Here is a 16,421-nt window from a genome sequence, read left to right as displayed (position 1 = left end):
CTGATCAATCACACCACCGCTCGCTGATCAATCACATCACTGCTCGCTGATCAATCACACCAACGTTCGTTGACCAATCACACCACCACTCGCTGAACGATCACACCACCGCTCGCTCACTGCTCGCTTATCAATCACACCACCACTCGCTGATCAATCACACCACCGCTCGCTGATCAATCACACCGTCACTCGCTGATCAATCACACCATCACTCGCTGATCAATCACACCACCGCTCGCTGATCAATCACACCACCGCTCGCTGATCAATCACACCACCGCTCGCTTATCAATCACATCACTGCTCGCTGATCAATCATACCACCGCTCGCTGATCAATCACATCACTGCTCGCTGATCAATCACACCAACGTTCGTTGATCAATCACACCACCGCTCGCTGATCAATCACATCACTGCTCGCTGATCAATCACACCAACGTTCGTTGACCAATCACACCACCACTCGCTGAACGATCACACCACCGCTCGCTCACCGCTCGCTGATCAATCACACCACCACACGCTGATCAATCACACCACCGCTCGCTGATCAATCACACCACCGCTCGCTGATCAATCACACCACCGCTCGCTGATCAATCACATCACTTCTCGCTGATCAATCACACCAACGTTCGTTGACCAATCACACCTTCACTCGCTGTTCAATCACACCACCACTCCCTGAACGATCACACCACCGCTCGCTCACTGCTCGCTGATCAATCACACCACGGCTCGCTGATCAATCACACCTTCGCTCCCTGAGCGATCACACCACCGCTCGCTGATCAATCGCACCACCGCTTGCTGATCAATCACATCACCGTTCGCTGATCAATCACATCACCGCTCGCTGATCAATCACACCAACGTTCGTTGACCAATCACACCTTCACTCGCTGATCAATCACACCACCACTCGCTGAACGATCACACCACCGCTCGCTGATCAATCACACCGTCACTCGCTGATCAATCACACCGTCACTCGCTGATCAATCACACCATCACTCACTGATCAATCACACCACCACTCGCTGATCGATCACACCTTCACTTGCTGATCGATCACATCTTCACTCTCTGGTCCATCACACCGGCATTCACTGAACGATCACACCACCGTTCGCTGATCAATCATACCACCGCTCGACTTCCGGTTGCGGCTATGCGGAGCTAAGCCGCACGATTCGGCAGCTCCCGCTATCACGGACTTTCGGGCTCTTTAGAGGAGCCCCAATGGAAATTTTTTTGAAGACAACCCGTGGGGAAGGGAAGAGAGAGGTCCCCCTTCAACATTTATGGACCGGACCAGAAGTGAAACGGGCAAAAAAGCAGCATTGGAGCAGCGGGAGAAGCGAGGGAAGAAAAGCAAAATGGCGGCGGCCGGGGACAAAGCGGAATGCGGGCCGGAGCTGCAGGAGTTCATCAAACGCTGCTTTGAGGAGCTGCGGAAGGAGATGCTGGCACCTATGTTGTTGGCAATTGAAGGACTAGGGATGACCCAGAAGGCCCACGAGGTAAAGATCCAGGAGGTACAGAAAAGAGTGAGTGAGAATGAGGACGAGATCTTGGGCCTGGCGGTGAGAGTGGAGGAGCCGAGGCGCTGCACAAGAGGTGGGCGGGAAGACTCGAAGACCTGGAGAACAGGTCGAGGAGAAAGAACCTGCGGATCCTGGGTCTCCATGAAGGAATGGAGGGGGCCGATGCCGGGGCATACGCAAGCACGATGCTCGGGGCGATGATGGGCGCGGAGGCCCCTTCGGGGCCGCTGGAGCTGGATGGGGCACATCGGGTGCTGGCGAGGAGGCCCAAGGCAAATGAGCCGCCAAGGGCGATAGTGGCGAGATTTCATCGTTTCACGGACAGAGAGAGGGTCCTGAAATGGGCCAAGAAGGAGCAGAGCAGCAAGTGGGACAATGCAGAGATCCGAATATACCCGGACTGGAGCACGGAGGTTGCAAAGATGAGAGCAGGTTTCAACCGGGCCAAGGCGGTGTTGCACCGGAAAGGAATGAGATTCGGAATGCTGCAGCCAGCACGATTGTGGGTCACATACAAGGGTCAACACTATTACTTCGAAACGCCTGAAGAGGCGTGGACCTTCATACAAACCGAAAAGTTGGACTCAAACTGAGGGTTTGTGAGGGTGGGGGGATGTTTGATATTTTGATGGTTGTTGTACATAGGGGGTCAATCACGCGCAAGAAATGTTACATGGGCTGGGGGAGTGAGACAAGGCCCATTTGGGCGACAGGAGCTGCGCCAGAGGGGGCGGGGCAGGCTTCGGAAAGCGCAGGGTTTTTCCCGCGCTAGGGAAGAAAGGCGGGAAGGGGAACGGAGGAACGCACACTAATTGGGAGACCCCCACACGGGGAGGTCAATGGGACGGCGGGGGAAGCCGGGGTCAGCAGGTGTCAACTGACTTATGGGAGTGATATGGGGGGAGCAAAAAAGCTAGGCACGGGTCTAGCGGGGAGGGGGGGAAGGGTTGCTGCTACACTGGCCAAAAGGGAATGGGACACAGAAGAGGTGGTCGGGGCGGGGGTCTCCCGGCTGGGGGACTGGAGGGTGAGGGCGGCGCGGACACGGGACTGGCCTAGAAAAGGAAATGGCTAATCGGCGGGGGGGGGGGGGGGGGGGGGGGAGCCCCTCCAATCCGGCTGATAACGTGGAACGTGAGGGGCCTGAATGGGCCGGTGAAGAGGGCCCGGGTGTTCGCGCACTTAAAGGGACAGAAGGCAGACGTGGTCATGCTCCAAGAAACACATCTGAAGGTGGCGGACTAGATCAGGTTAAGAAAGGGATGGGTAGGACAGGTATTCCATTCGGGGCTGGACGCGAAGAATAGAGGGGTGGCAATATTGGTGGGGAAGCGGGTGTCATTTGAGGCCAAGAATATCGTAGTGGATAACGGAGGGCGATATGTGATGGTGAGCGGTAAGTTGCAGGGGACGTGGGTGGTGTTGTTAAATGTATACGCCCCGAACTGGGATGATGCTGGATTCATGAAGCGCATGTTGGGGCGCATTCCGGACCTGGAGGTAGGAGGCCTGATAATGGGTGGGGACTTCAATACAGTGCTGGACCCAGCACTGGACCGCTCCAGATCAAGGACTGGAAAAAGGCCGGATAGGCCAGGGTGCTTAGGGGGTTTATGGATCAGATGGGGGGGAGTGGACCCATGGAGGTTTGCAAGACCGCAGGCCAGGGAATTTTCTTTTTTCTCCCACCTGCACAAAGCCTACTCCCAGATAGATTTTTTTGTTCTGGGCAGGGCGCTCATTCCGAAAGTGGAGGGAACAGAGTATTCGGCCATAGCCGTTTCGAATCACGCCCACCACTGGGTGGAACTGGAGCTGGGAGAGGAGAGGGACCAACGAACGCCCGCTGTGGCGGCTGGATGTGGGACTGCTGGCCGATGAGGTGGTGTGTGGGAAGGTGAGGGGGTGTATCGAAAGGTACTTGGAGGCCTACGACAACGGGGAGGTGCGGGTGGGGGTGGTATGGGAGGCGTTGAAGGCGGTGATCAGGGGAGAGCTAATCTCCATCAGGGCTCATAGGGAGAAGACAGAGGGCATGGAAAGGGAGAGGTTAGTGGGGGAGATTTTAAGAGTGGACAGGAGATATGCAGAGGCCCCTGAGGAGAGATTACTTGGGGAAAGACAACGTCTCCAGACGGAGTTTGATCTGTTGACCACAGGAAAGGCAGAGGCACAGTGGAGGAAGGCGCAGGGGGCGACCTACGAGTACGGGGAAAAGGCGAATCGGATGCTGGCACACCAGCTCCGTAAGAGGATGGCAGCGAGGGAAATAGGGGGAGTCAAGGATGGAAGGGGAGCCACGGTGCGGAGTGCGACGAAAATAAACGAGGTGTTCAAGGCATTCTATGAGGAGCTGTACAGATCCCAGCCCCCAGCGGGGGAAGAGGGGATTAGACGATTCCTAGACCAACTGAGATTCCCGAGGGTGGAGGAGCAAGAGGTGGCTGGTTTGGGGGCACCAATTGGGTTGGAGGAGCTGAGCAAGGGTTTGGGGAGCATGCAGGCGGGGAAGGCCCCGGGACCGGACGGGTTCCCGGTGGAGTTCTACAGGAAGTACGTAGACCTGTTGGCCCCGCTACTAGTGAGGACCTTTAATGAGGCAAGAGAGGAGGGGACCCTGCCCCCGACAATGTCGGAGGCGACGATTTCTTTGATCCTAAAGTGGGACAAGGACCCACTGCAATGTAGATCGTACAGGCCGATCTCGCTCCTCAACGTGGATGTTAAGTTGCTGGCAAAAGTGCTGGCTACGAGAATTGAGGACTGTGTCCCGGGGGTGATTCACGAAGACCAGACGGGATTTGTAAAGGGCAGGCAATTAAACACCAATGTGCGGCGGCTCTTAAACGTGATAATGATGCCATCGGAGGAGGGAGAGGCGGAGATAGTGGCAGCGATGGACGCGGAGAAGGCCTTTGACCGAGTAGAGTGGGAGTACCTTTGGGAGGTGCTGCGTAGGTTTGGGTTCGGGGGAGGGTTTATCAGTTGGGTTAAGCTCCTTTACAGAGCCCCGGTGGCGAGTGTAGTGACGAACCGGCGGAGGTCGGAGTACTTTCGGCTGTACCGAGGGACGAGGCAGGGGTGCCCCCTGTCCCCCCTGTTGTTTGCATTGGCGATCAAACCCTTGGCCATGTCATTGAGGGAGTCTAGGAGGGGGGTGGTCCGAGGGGGAGAAGAGCATCGGGTGTCGCTTTATGCGGATGACCTGTTGCTGTATGTGGCGGATCCAATGGAGGGGATGGTGGAGGTCATGCAGACTCTAAGGGAGTATGGGGATTTTTCGGGCTATAAGCTCAATGTAGGGAAGAGTGAGCTTTTTGTAGTACAGGCAGGGGACCAAGAAAGGGGGATAGGGGATCTACCGCTGAGGAGGGCGGAGGGGAGCTTTCGGTACCTGGGGATCCAGATAGCCAGGAGTTGGGAGCCAGGAGCTGGTAGAGGAGCTGAAGGGTAAATGGGAGGAGGAGCTGGGGGAGGAGATTGAGGAGGGGTTATGGGCTGATGCTCTAGGTAGGGTTAACTCCTCCTCCTCGTGTGCCAGGCTCAGCCTGATACAATTTAAGGTGGTTCACAGAGCGCACTTGACGAGAGCGAGGTTGAGTAGGTTCTGAATCTGAATAAACTGAATCTGACGAGGTTGGTGGAGCAGATGGAGGAGGACTTCAAAAGATGGGACATGTTACCGCTCTCGCTAGCGGGCAGAGTGCAGTCGGTCAAAATGGTGGTTCTTCCGAGGTTTCTTTTTGTGTTTCAGTGCCTTCCCATCGTGATCACCAAGGCCTTTTTTAGGAGGGTAGGCAGGACCATTATGGGGTTTGTGTGGGTGAATAGGACCCCTAGGGTAAGGAGAGGGTTTCTGGAATGCAGTAGGGACCGAGGAGGGTTGGCGCTGCCAAACCTAGGGAGCTACTACTGGGCAGCAAATGTGGTGATGATCCGCAAGTGGGTGATGGAGGGAGAGGGCGCGGCATGGAAGAGGGTGGAGATGGCGTCCTGTAAAGGAACGAGCCTGGGGGCGTTGGTGACGGCATCGTTGCCGCTCTCGCCATCAAAGTATTTCACGAGCCCGGTGGTGGCGGCAACGCTAAGGATCTGGGGCCAGTGGAGACGGCACAGGGGTGCAATGGGAGCCTCAGTGTGGTCCCCGATCAGGGGCAACCACCGGTTTGTCCCGGGGAGGATGGACGGGGGGTTTCAGAGCTGGCATCGGGCGGGGACTAGAAGAATGGGGGACCTGTTTATTGACGGGACGTTTGCGAGCCTACGGGCACTGGAGGAGAAGTTTGAGATACCCCCGGGAAATGCTTTTAGATATATGCAGGTGAGGGCGTTTGAGAGGCGTCAGGTGAGGGAATTCCCGTTGCTCCCCAGCACAAGAAATTCAAGATAGGCTGATCTCGGGTGTATGGGTCGGGGAGGGCAAGGTGTCGGCAATATACCAGGAGATGAAAGAAGAGGGGGAAGCGCTTGTAGATGAGCTGAAGGGTAAATGGGAGGAGGAGTTGGGGGAGGAGATTGAGGAGGGGTTATGGGCTGATGCCCTAGGTAGGGTTAACTCCTCCTCCTCATGTGCCAGGCTCAGCCTGATACAATTTAAGGTGGTTCACAGAGCGCACTTGACGAGGGTGAGGTTGAGTAGGTTCTTTGGGGTAGAGGACAGATGTGGAAGGTGCGCAGGGAGTCCGGCGAACCATGTCCATATGTTTTGGTCATGCCCGGCACTGGAAGGGTTCTGGAGAGGAGTGGCGGGAGCAATATCTCAGGTGGTGAAAGTCCGGGTCAAGCCAAGCTGGAGGCTAGCAATATTTGGAGTAGTGGACGAGCCGTGAGTGCAGGAGGCGAAAGAGGCCGGCATTCTGGCCTTTGCGTCCCTAGAAGCCCGGCGAAGGATCTTGCTAATGTGGAAGGAGGCAAAGCCCCCCAGCCTGGAGGCCTGGATAAATGATATGGCTGCGTTCATAAAGCTGGAGAGGATAAAGTTTGCCTTGAGAGGGTCTGCGCAGGGGTTCTACAGGCGGTGGCAGCCGTTCTTAGACTATCTCGCGGAGCGTTAGAGGAAGGTTGGTCAGCAGCAGCAGCAGCAACCTGGGGGGGGGGGGGGGGGGGGGGGGGGGGGATGGACGTCCTGTGGGGGGGGGGAGAAGGGGGGCTTGCCTGGGGGGGTGGATGAGCAAGAGAAAACATGAAGGATTTGGGAAACTGGCACGGGCGGGAGAGAGCCAGTGTATAAAGCTCTGTAACATATCGTTTTATCATGCATATATCTTGCTTTGTGCGATTTCTTGCTATTTTGTTACGAGGGGCGGGGGGGGGGGGGGGGGGGGGGGGGGGGGGGGTTAGTGTTTGTAAGGGTGAAAAATTGTGTTAAAAACTTTAATAAATATATTTTAAAAAATTAAAATCAAACCACCACTTGCAGATCGATCACACCATCGCTCGCTGATCAATCACATCAACGCTCGCTGCTCAATCACACCACGGCTCCCTGATCAATCACACCACCACCTGCAGATCGATCACACCTTCGCTCGCTGATCAATCACACCTTCACTCGCTGATCAATCACACCTTCACTCGCTGATCAATCACACCGTCACTCGCTGATCAATCACACCGTCACTCGCTGATCAATCACACCGTCACTCGCTGATCAATCACACCGTCACTCGCTGATCAATCACACCGTCACTCGCTGATCAATCACACCTTCACTCTATGATCAATCACACCGTCACTCGCTGATCAATCACACCGTCACTCGCTGATCAATCACACCGTTACTCGCTGATCCATCACACCGTCACTCTCTGATCCATCACACCGTCACTCGCTGATCCATCACACCGTTACTCGCTGATCAATCACACCGTCACTCGCTGATCAATCACACTGTCACTCTCTGATCAATCACACCGTCACTCACTAATCAATCACACTTAACTCGCTGATCAATCACACCATCGCTTGCTGATCGATCACACCTTCACTCGCTGATCACTCACACCGTCACTCGCTGATCAATCACACCGTCACTCACTGATCAATCACACTTAACTCGCTGATCAATCACACCGTCACTCGCTGATCAATCACACCGTCACTCACTGATCAATCACACCGTCACTCGCTGATCAATCACACCGTCACTCGCTGATCAATCACACCGTCACTCGCTGATCAATCACACCGTCACTCGCTGATCAATCACACCGTCACTCACTAATCAATCACACCATCGCTTGCTGATCAATCACACCATTGCTTGCTGATCAATCACACCGTCACTCACTAATCAATCACACCGACTTCTGGTTGCGGTGATGCCTAGCTAGCCGCACGCTTCGGCGGCTCCAGCTCCAACAGACCTTCGGGCTCTTTTAAGAGCCCCAACGGGGAATTTTTCGACGACGCAACCCGGTGTGGGGTGTGTGAGAAGGGAGTCCCCCCAAAACGAAGGAGGAAAAAACCGGCGGCGCGGCTGCAGCGCGAGGAATCGTCGACCAAAGGGTCAGAAAGAGAGAAGTACAAGATGGCGGCGGAGAAAGCGCAGGCGACATGGGGGCCTGAGCAGGATGAAATTGTGAGACGGTGCGTGGAGCTGCTGAAGAGGGAGGTGCTGACCCCGTTGCTACAGGCAATTGAGGGGCTCAAGGAGACATTAAAGACCCAGGAGACAGAGCTCCGCGTGGTGGAGCAGAAGGTGACAGATATTGAGGACGAGATCCTGGGCCTGGCGGTTAAGACACAGACGCACGAGGCACTTCATAAAAAGTGTACTGAAAGGATCGAAGCCCTAGAAAATGGAGCGCGAAGGAAGAACCTTCGGACACTGGGTCTCCCTGAGGGTGTGGAAGGAGTGGACTGTGGAGCGTACGCAAGTACGATGCTGAGCTCACTGATGGGTGCTGAGGCCCCTACGGGCCCCTTGGAGGTGGAGTGGGCAAATCGGATTCCGGCGGGAAGACCAAAAGCGGGAGAACCAACCAGGGCGATAATCGTGCGATTTTACCGCCTTAAGGTCCTGAGATGGGCTAAATAGGTGCAGAGTAGCAGATGGGAGAATGCAGTGGTACGGGTATACCAGGATTGGAGTGCGGAGGTGGCGAGAAGGAGGGCGAGCTTCAACCGAGCCAAAGAGGTGTTGCATAAAAGGAAGGTGAAGTTCGGGATGCTGCAGCCGGCAAGACTATGGGTCACGTATCAGGAGAGACACCATTATTTCGAGACGGCGGAGGAAGCATGGACCTTCATCAAAGAAGAGAAATTGGATCGGAACTGAGGGACTGATGCTGCAGGAAATGTTATTGTTAATGTTATGGTTGAAGTTAATTGAGAAGTAAATTGGGAAGGGGGGAGACATTGGGGAAATGTGGGCGCCAGTGAGGGGGGAAAGACGGGACATAGTTGGAGAATGGGGAAGGGGAGGGGGAGGGGAAAGGGAGCTGCGCCATAAGAGGCGGGTCAGGTAAAGGGATGTTCCCGCGCCAGAAAGAATAAGGCGGGAAGACAGGCGCAAGGCGGATGGGAGTTCCCCACACGGGGGGGTCGAGGAGTGAGCAGGAGTAGCCGGGGTCAGTTGAAGTCAGCTGACTTACGGAAGTAATATGGGGGAGCAATCATGCTAGAAAGAGATCTAGCGGGGGGGGGGGGGGGGGGGACACAACTGGTTTGCTGCTGCGGAAATCCAAAAGGAAATGGCTAAAGAGTGGGTGGACGGGGATGGTGTGCGACGCTGGGGGAGCGAGCGGGAGCGCGGAGGCGGGATATGGGACTGGCCTAGAGAAGGTAATGGCTAGTCGACACGGGAGGGGGGCAGGTAGCCCCCTAGTGAGGCTGATCACGTGGAACGTGAGAGGCTTGAACGGACCGATAAAAAGGGCCCGAGTGCTCGCGCATTTGAAAGGACTAAGGGCAGACGTGGTTATGCTCCAAGAGACGCACCTAAAGGTGGCGGACCAAGTTAGGCTAAGGAAAGAATGGGTGGGACAGGTGTTCCACTCAGGACTGGACGCAAAGAATAGAGGGGTGGCCATTTTGGTGGGGAAACGGGTAGCTTTTGAAGCAAAGAACATCGTAGCAGATAGCGGAGGTAGATATGTAATGGTGAGTGGCAGGCTGGAGGGAATGGAGGTCGTGTTGGTTAATGTGTATGCCCCAAACTGGGACGATGCGGGATTTATGAGACGGATGCTGGGGCGTATACCGGACCTGGAGGTAGGAAACTTGGTTTTAGGAGGGGACTTTAATACGGTGCTGGACCCGGGGCTAGATAGATCCAGCTCAAGGACCGGAAGAAGGCCGGCAGCGGCCAAGGTACTTAAGGGGTTTATGGACCAAATGGGGGGAGTGGATCCATGGCGATTTCTTAGACCTAGGGCTAGGGAATATTCCTTCTTCTCCCATGTCCATAAAGTGTACTCCCGGATAGATTTTTTTGTTTTGGGAAGGTCGTTGATCTCTAGGGTGGAAGAAGCTGAGTACTCAGCCATAGCGGTTTTGGATCATGCCCCACATTGGGTGGACCTGGAATTAGGAGAGGAAAGGGAGCAGAGAACACTCTGGCGATTAGATGTGGGACTGATGGCGGATGAGGGAGTGTGTGCAAGAGTGCGTGGGTGTATTGAGAGATACCTGGAGGTCAATGACGACGGCGAGTTCCCTGTGGGAGTGGTATGGGAAGCACTAAAAGCGGTGGTCAGAGGAGAGCTGATCTCCATTGGGGCCCACAAAAGGAAAACAGAGGCCAAGGAAAGGGAAAGATTACTGGGGGAGATTTTAAGGGTGGATAGGGAATTTGCAGAGACCCCGGAGGAGGTATTGTACAGGGAGAGGAGACGACTCCAGACGGAATTTGACCTTCTGACCACCAGAAAGCCGGAGGTACTGTGGAGGAAGGCACAGGGGAGGAGGTATGAATATGGGGAATAGGCTAGTCGCCTGTTGGCTCATCAATTGCGAAAGAGGGCAGCAGCGAGGGAGATAGGAGGAATTAAGAGACGAAAGGGGAGACACGGTGCGAAGGGCAGGAAAGATAAATGAGGTGTTCAAGACCTTCTATGAGGAACTGTATAGGTCTCAACCCCCAGAGGGAGAGGAGGGGATGCGGCAGTTCCTGGACCAATTAACGTTCCCGAAAGTGGAGGAACTGGGGGTGGTAGGCCTGGGGGCACCGATTGGGGTGGACGAGGTTATTAAGGGACTGGGAAGCATGCAAGCAGGGAAGGCCCCAGGACCAGACGGGTTCCCGGTGGAGTATTACAGAAAATATGTGGACTTGTTGGCCCCGTTGATGGCGAGGACGTTCAATGAGGCCAGGGAAGGGGGGACTCTACCCCCGACGATGTCGGAGGTGACGATATCGCTAATTTTGAAGAGGGACAAAGATCCGTTGCAGTGCGGGTCCTATAGACCTATTTCACTATTGAACGTGGACACCAAATTGCTGGCAAAGGTACTGGCATCGAGGATAGAGGACTGTGTCCCGGGGGTGGTGCACGAAGACCAGACAGGGTTCGTAAAAGGGAGACAACTGAATGTTAACGTGCGACGACTATTAGGGGTGATAATGATGCCCCCAGTGGAGGGGGAGGCAGAGATAGTGGCGGCAATGGACGCAGAGAAGGCATTTGATAGGGTGGAGTGGGAGTATTTATGGGAAGTGTTAAGGAGGTTTGGGTTTGGGAACGGGTTTATTAGCTGGGTTAGACTTCTTTATGGGGCTCCAACGGCAAGCGTAGTTACAGGTAGATATAGATCGGAGTATTTCCGACTATATAGGGGAAGAAGACAGGGATGCCCGCTGTCTCCATTGTTGTTCGCGTTGGCAATTGAACCTCTGGCCATGGCGTTGAGAGACTCCAGGAAATGGAGAGGTGTGATTAGAGGGGGAGAAGAACACCGAGTCTCGTTATACGCGGATGACCTATTGTTATACGTGTCGGACCCAGCGGGGGGGATGATAGAGGTTATGCGAATTTTGAGGGGGTTCGGGGATTTTTCGGGGTATAGGCTAAACATGGGGAAGAGTGAATTATTTGTGATACATCCAGGGGACCAGAGTAGAGAGATAGAAGGCTTGCCTCTAAGGAAAGTGGAAAGAAACTTCCGATACCTGGGGATTCAGATCGCTAGGAGCTGGGGAACCTTGCACAGACTTAATCTGACACGGTTGGTAGAACAAATGGAGGAGGACTTCAAGAGGTGGGACATGCAGCCTCTATCGCTGGCGGGCAGGGTGCAAGCAATTAAGATGATGGTCTTCCCGAGGTTCTTATTTGTATTTCAATGTCTCCCTATACTAATCACCAAGACCTTTTTTAATAAAATAGAAAGGAGCATCACGAGCTTCGTGTGGGCAGGGAAAGTTCCGAGAGTAAGGAGGGGGTTCCTTCAGCGTAGTAGGGACAGAGGAGGATTGGCACTACCGAACTTGGGCGATTATTATTGGGCCGCCAATGTGGCAATGATACGTAAATGGATGATGGAGGGTGAGGGAGCGGCGTGGAAAAGACTGGAGAGAAAGTCCTGTAAAGGGACGAGTTTAGAGGCGCTGGTGACGGCACCGCTACCGATCTCACCTAAAAAGTTTACCACGAACCCGGTGGTGGCGGCAACATTGAATATCTGGGGACAGTGGAGGCGACAGAGAGGGGTGCGGGGAGCCCTGGTGGGGTCCCCAATCAGGAACAACCATAGGTTCGCCCCAGGAAGAATGGATGGAGGATTTCAGAGCTGGTACCAGTTGGGAATTAGGAGGGTGGGAGATTTATTTATAGATGGGACTTTTGCGAGCTTGGGAGCATTGGAGGAAAAGTATAAGTTGCCCCGGGGAAATTTCTTGAGATATATGCAGGTGAGGGCGTTTACTAGACAACAGGTGAGGGAATTTCCGTTGCTCCCGACACAGGGGATACAGGACAGGGTGCTTTCAGGGGTGTGGGTCGGAGAGGGCAAGGTGTCAGAGATTTACCGAGAGATGAGGGAAGAGGGGGAGGAGTCGGTGGGCGAACTAAAAGGAAAGTAGGAAGAAGAACTAGGGGAGGAGATAGAAGAGGGTATGTGGGCTGCTGCCCTAAGCAGGGTAAATTCCTCTTCCTCATGCGCCAGGCTTAGCCTGATTCAATTTAAGGTGCTACATAGAGCACACATAACGGGAGCAAGATTGAGCAGGTTCTTTGGAGTGGAGGACAAATGTGGGAGGTGTGGCGGGAGCCCGGCAAACCACGCACATATGTTTTGGGCGTGCCCGGCACTGGAAGGGTATTGGAAGGGAGTGACGGGAGTGATTTCGCGGGTGGTGAAGGCCCGGGTCAAACCAGGCTGGGGGTTAGCTCTATTTGGAGTCGCGGAAGAGCCGGGAGTGCAGGAGGCGAAAGAGGCCGACGTTGTGGCCTTTGCGTCCCTAGTAGCCCGGCGCAGGATCCTACTCATGTGGAAGGAGGCGAAACCCCCCGGACTGGAGGCCTGGGTAAATGATATGGCGGGGTTCATTAAACTGGAGCAGATAAAGTTTGCCCTGAGAGGACCGGCTCAAGGGTTCACCAGGCGGTGGCAGCCATTTCTCGACTACCTAGGGGAATGTTAGAGGGAAGACAGATGACCAGCAGCAGCCACCCAGGGGGAAGGGGGTGGGGGAGGGGGGACGGGGGGGTTTAAGTTTAGTTTAGGTCAAACATAAAGGGGTTTTGTTACTTGTGTATTGTTAAAAATTTCTGTATTGTTATTGTTGCGTTTGCTTTGTAAGAGGGGAAAAGTTGTTGTTTGGGAAAAAAAATTCAACAAAACATATTTAAAAAAAAACTAATCAATCACACCGTCACTCGCTGATCAATCACACCGTCACTCACTAATCAATCACACCGTCACTCGCTGATCAATCACACCGTCACTCGCTGATCAATCGCACCGTCACTCACTAATCAATCACACCGTCACTCGCTGATCAATCACACCGTCACTCGCTGATCAATCACACCTTCACTCGCTGATCAATCACACCTTCACTCGCTGATCAATCACACCTTCACTCGCTGATCAATCACACCGTCACTGATCAATCACACCTTCACACGCTGATCAATCACACCGTCACTCGCTGATCAATCACACCGTCACTCACTAATCAATCACACCGTCACTCGCTGATAAATCACACCGTCACTCGCTGATCAATCACACTGTCACTCACTAATCAATCACACCGTCACTCGCTGATCAATCACACCGTCACTTGCTGATCAATCACACCGTCACTCGCTGATCAATCACACCGTCACTGATCAATCACACCTTCACACGCTGATCAATCACACCGTCACTCGCTGATCAATCACACCGTCACTCACTAATCAATCACACCGTCACTCGCTGTTCAATCACACTGTCACTCACTAATCAATCACACCGTCACTCGCTGATCAATCACACCGTCACTTGCTGATCAATCACACCGTCACTCGCTGATCATTCACACCGTCACTCGCTGATCAATCACACCGTCACTCACTAATCAATCACACCTTCACTCGCTGATCAATCACACCGTCACTCACTAATCTATCACACCGTCACTCACTAATCAATCACACCTTCACTCGCTGATCAATCACACCGTCACTCACTAATCAATCACACCATCGCTTGCTGATCAATCACACCGTCACTCACTGATCAATCACACCGTCACTCACTAATCAATCACACCATCGCTTGCTGATCAATCACACCATCGCTTGCTGATCATTCACACCGTCACTCACTAATCAATCACACCATCGCTCGCTGATCGATCAAACCGTCACTCACTAATCAATCACACCATCGCTTGCTGATCAATCACACCATCGCTTGCTGATCATTCACACCGTCACTCACTGATCAATCACACCATCGCTCGCTGATCGATCAAACCGTCACTCTCTGATCAATCACACCGTCACTCACTGATCAATCACACCGTCACTCACTGATACATCACACCGTCACTCACTGATACATCACACCATTGCTCGCTTATTAATCACACCGTCACTCACTGATCAATCACACCGTCACTCGCTGATCAATCACACCGTCACTCGCTGATCAATCACACTGTCACTCGCTGATCAATCACACCGTCACTCGCTGATCAATCCACCGTCACTCACTGATACATCACGCCATTGCTCGCTGATTAATCACACTGTCACTTGCTGATCAATCACACCGTTGCTCGCTGATCAATCCACCGTCGCTCTCTGATCAATCACACTGTCACGCTCTGATCAATCACACCGTCACTCGCTGATCAATCACACCGTCACTCGCTGATCAATCACACCGTCACTCGCTGACCAATCACACCGTCACTCGCTGATCAATCACACCTTCACTCTATGATCAATCGCACCGTCGCTCTCTGACGAATCACACCATCACTCGCTGATCAATCATTTTACCTGTCGATCAATCTGATCACTATCTGAAGAAAAGGAACTTAGGAAAGAAAATTAAGTGATAAGAAAATAACAAATTATGCAAGGCAAATGAAGAAACTTTATAATGGAGATATTTATTGGTGAGATGTAGCAAGAAAGGAACCGAGAATTAAAAGAAATGGAGGAGGATACAAAGAGTAGAAAAAATGTGCACAGCTGGCTTACTTTAGAGAAAGATGATTCATAAGAGATAGACAAATTATTGAAATATCAAAATTGCTGAGATTCAGATACAGGTAGTAGGAATATATCAGAAAGAAAGTGAGAATAGTTAGAGGGATGAAGAGATTTAAAAATTTGATCATTTCCATTTTCTGTATGAATAATGCCTAAAATTACTAAGTAGAAAATGATAACAGAAACTCAGGTGTTTATTCAAAGGATATAATCAGACTGCAAATCATTCCACTGAAAACAGCAGTCCAACAGATTGTGTGAAAGCTCCCTGATGCACAGTGATGCTTACAAGTTCTCTTTACCCTCTGTTGGACAGTCCTTCTGCACCAGAGGAAACCGTTCCACCGTCATCGAGCTGAAGGGGCGCCCAGTTCCAATCACTTCGAGCTGGTCAATGTCCTGTGTGTACAAGATACCTGGTTAATCAGAGGTACCAATGTCCTGGCAATTAGTTGCTGAGAACTGGCCGCTTTTTGCTGACAGCCTGCTATTGGCATCAGGAATGCTACATATAGAGTCTCCTGACCCTGATGTTTCTAGGTTCTGAGTCCTACCATGGAGCCAATGCAAATCAGGTGCAGAAGTGACTGGCTGCACTTTTACTGATGCAAGAAAGAGCAGTACCCAGACACGCCACTGCTCTCCTTTACGAAAATGCAAAATCATCAAAGCCCCTGAAGTCAACAGTAATCCACAGAGCATAAAATGGCAGATATTGAATTATACTCTGGACATAGCCGATCAATGCAGCAGGTTTGAGGTCAGGGTTGCAATAAGGTTGGTGCGCAGGACGAGGTTGGGAGTATTCCACAGACAGGGGTAGTTCTGAGCGACAGGCACTGCTGGAAGTTGTGAAAGCACTAGAAGCGCAAATAAATCAAAAACATGTACAATGTAGTCTTGGAGCAGCATTTTCCCATCCCGCCTGTGGCAGGCAGGAGCAAAGAATGTAGTTGGAGCCAAAACGTCTGAAACCTGCTGGCGTAAAATCATGTTGTAATTCTCGCAATGGCAGGTTGGTCGTTCCGTTGATTGGTGGCACGAACATCATTTGCATCTCATGGATGTTCATTAAAACAGCTGTCCACCAGCACCGTCAGGCCTTCGAAACCTGCATCGTGCCAGGAGGAAATTAAACCGGTCTAAAATCCAATTGATAAAGGCTGGCGCGCACAAGGCAGTCCTCAGTTCGTAACGGATTTAGAAGAGAGTGC

At 52.9% G+C, this 16,421-nt stretch overlaps 1 protein-coding gene across 3 annotated transcripts in view; it reads right to left on the bottom strand.

The window, feature by feature from the left end:
* mycbpap (mycbp associated protein) overlaps positions 1-16,421 on the bottom strand; it is a 233,198-nt gene that overhangs the window by 127,666 nt on the left and 89,111 nt on the right. For all 3 annotated transcript variants that reach the window (XM_072483208.1, XM_072483204.1, XM_072483207.1), the window contains exon 9: positions 15,497-15,606. In XM_072483208.1, coding sequence (XP_072339309.1) covers positions 15,497-15,606 — 110 coding nt within the window. The remainder of the gene's footprint in view (positions 1-15,496; positions 15,607-16,421) is intronic.

The sequence above is a fragment of the Scyliorhinus torazame genome, chromosome 18 (assembly GCF_047496885.1).
Source record: "Scyliorhinus torazame isolate Kashiwa2021f chromosome 18, sScyTor2.1, whole genome shotgun sequence".
Lineage (NCBI taxonomy): Eukaryota > Metazoa > Chordata > Chondrichthyes > Carcharhiniformes > Scyliorhinidae > Scyliorhinus > Scyliorhinus torazame.
This window is presented reverse-complemented; position numbering and strand designations above follow the sequence as displayed.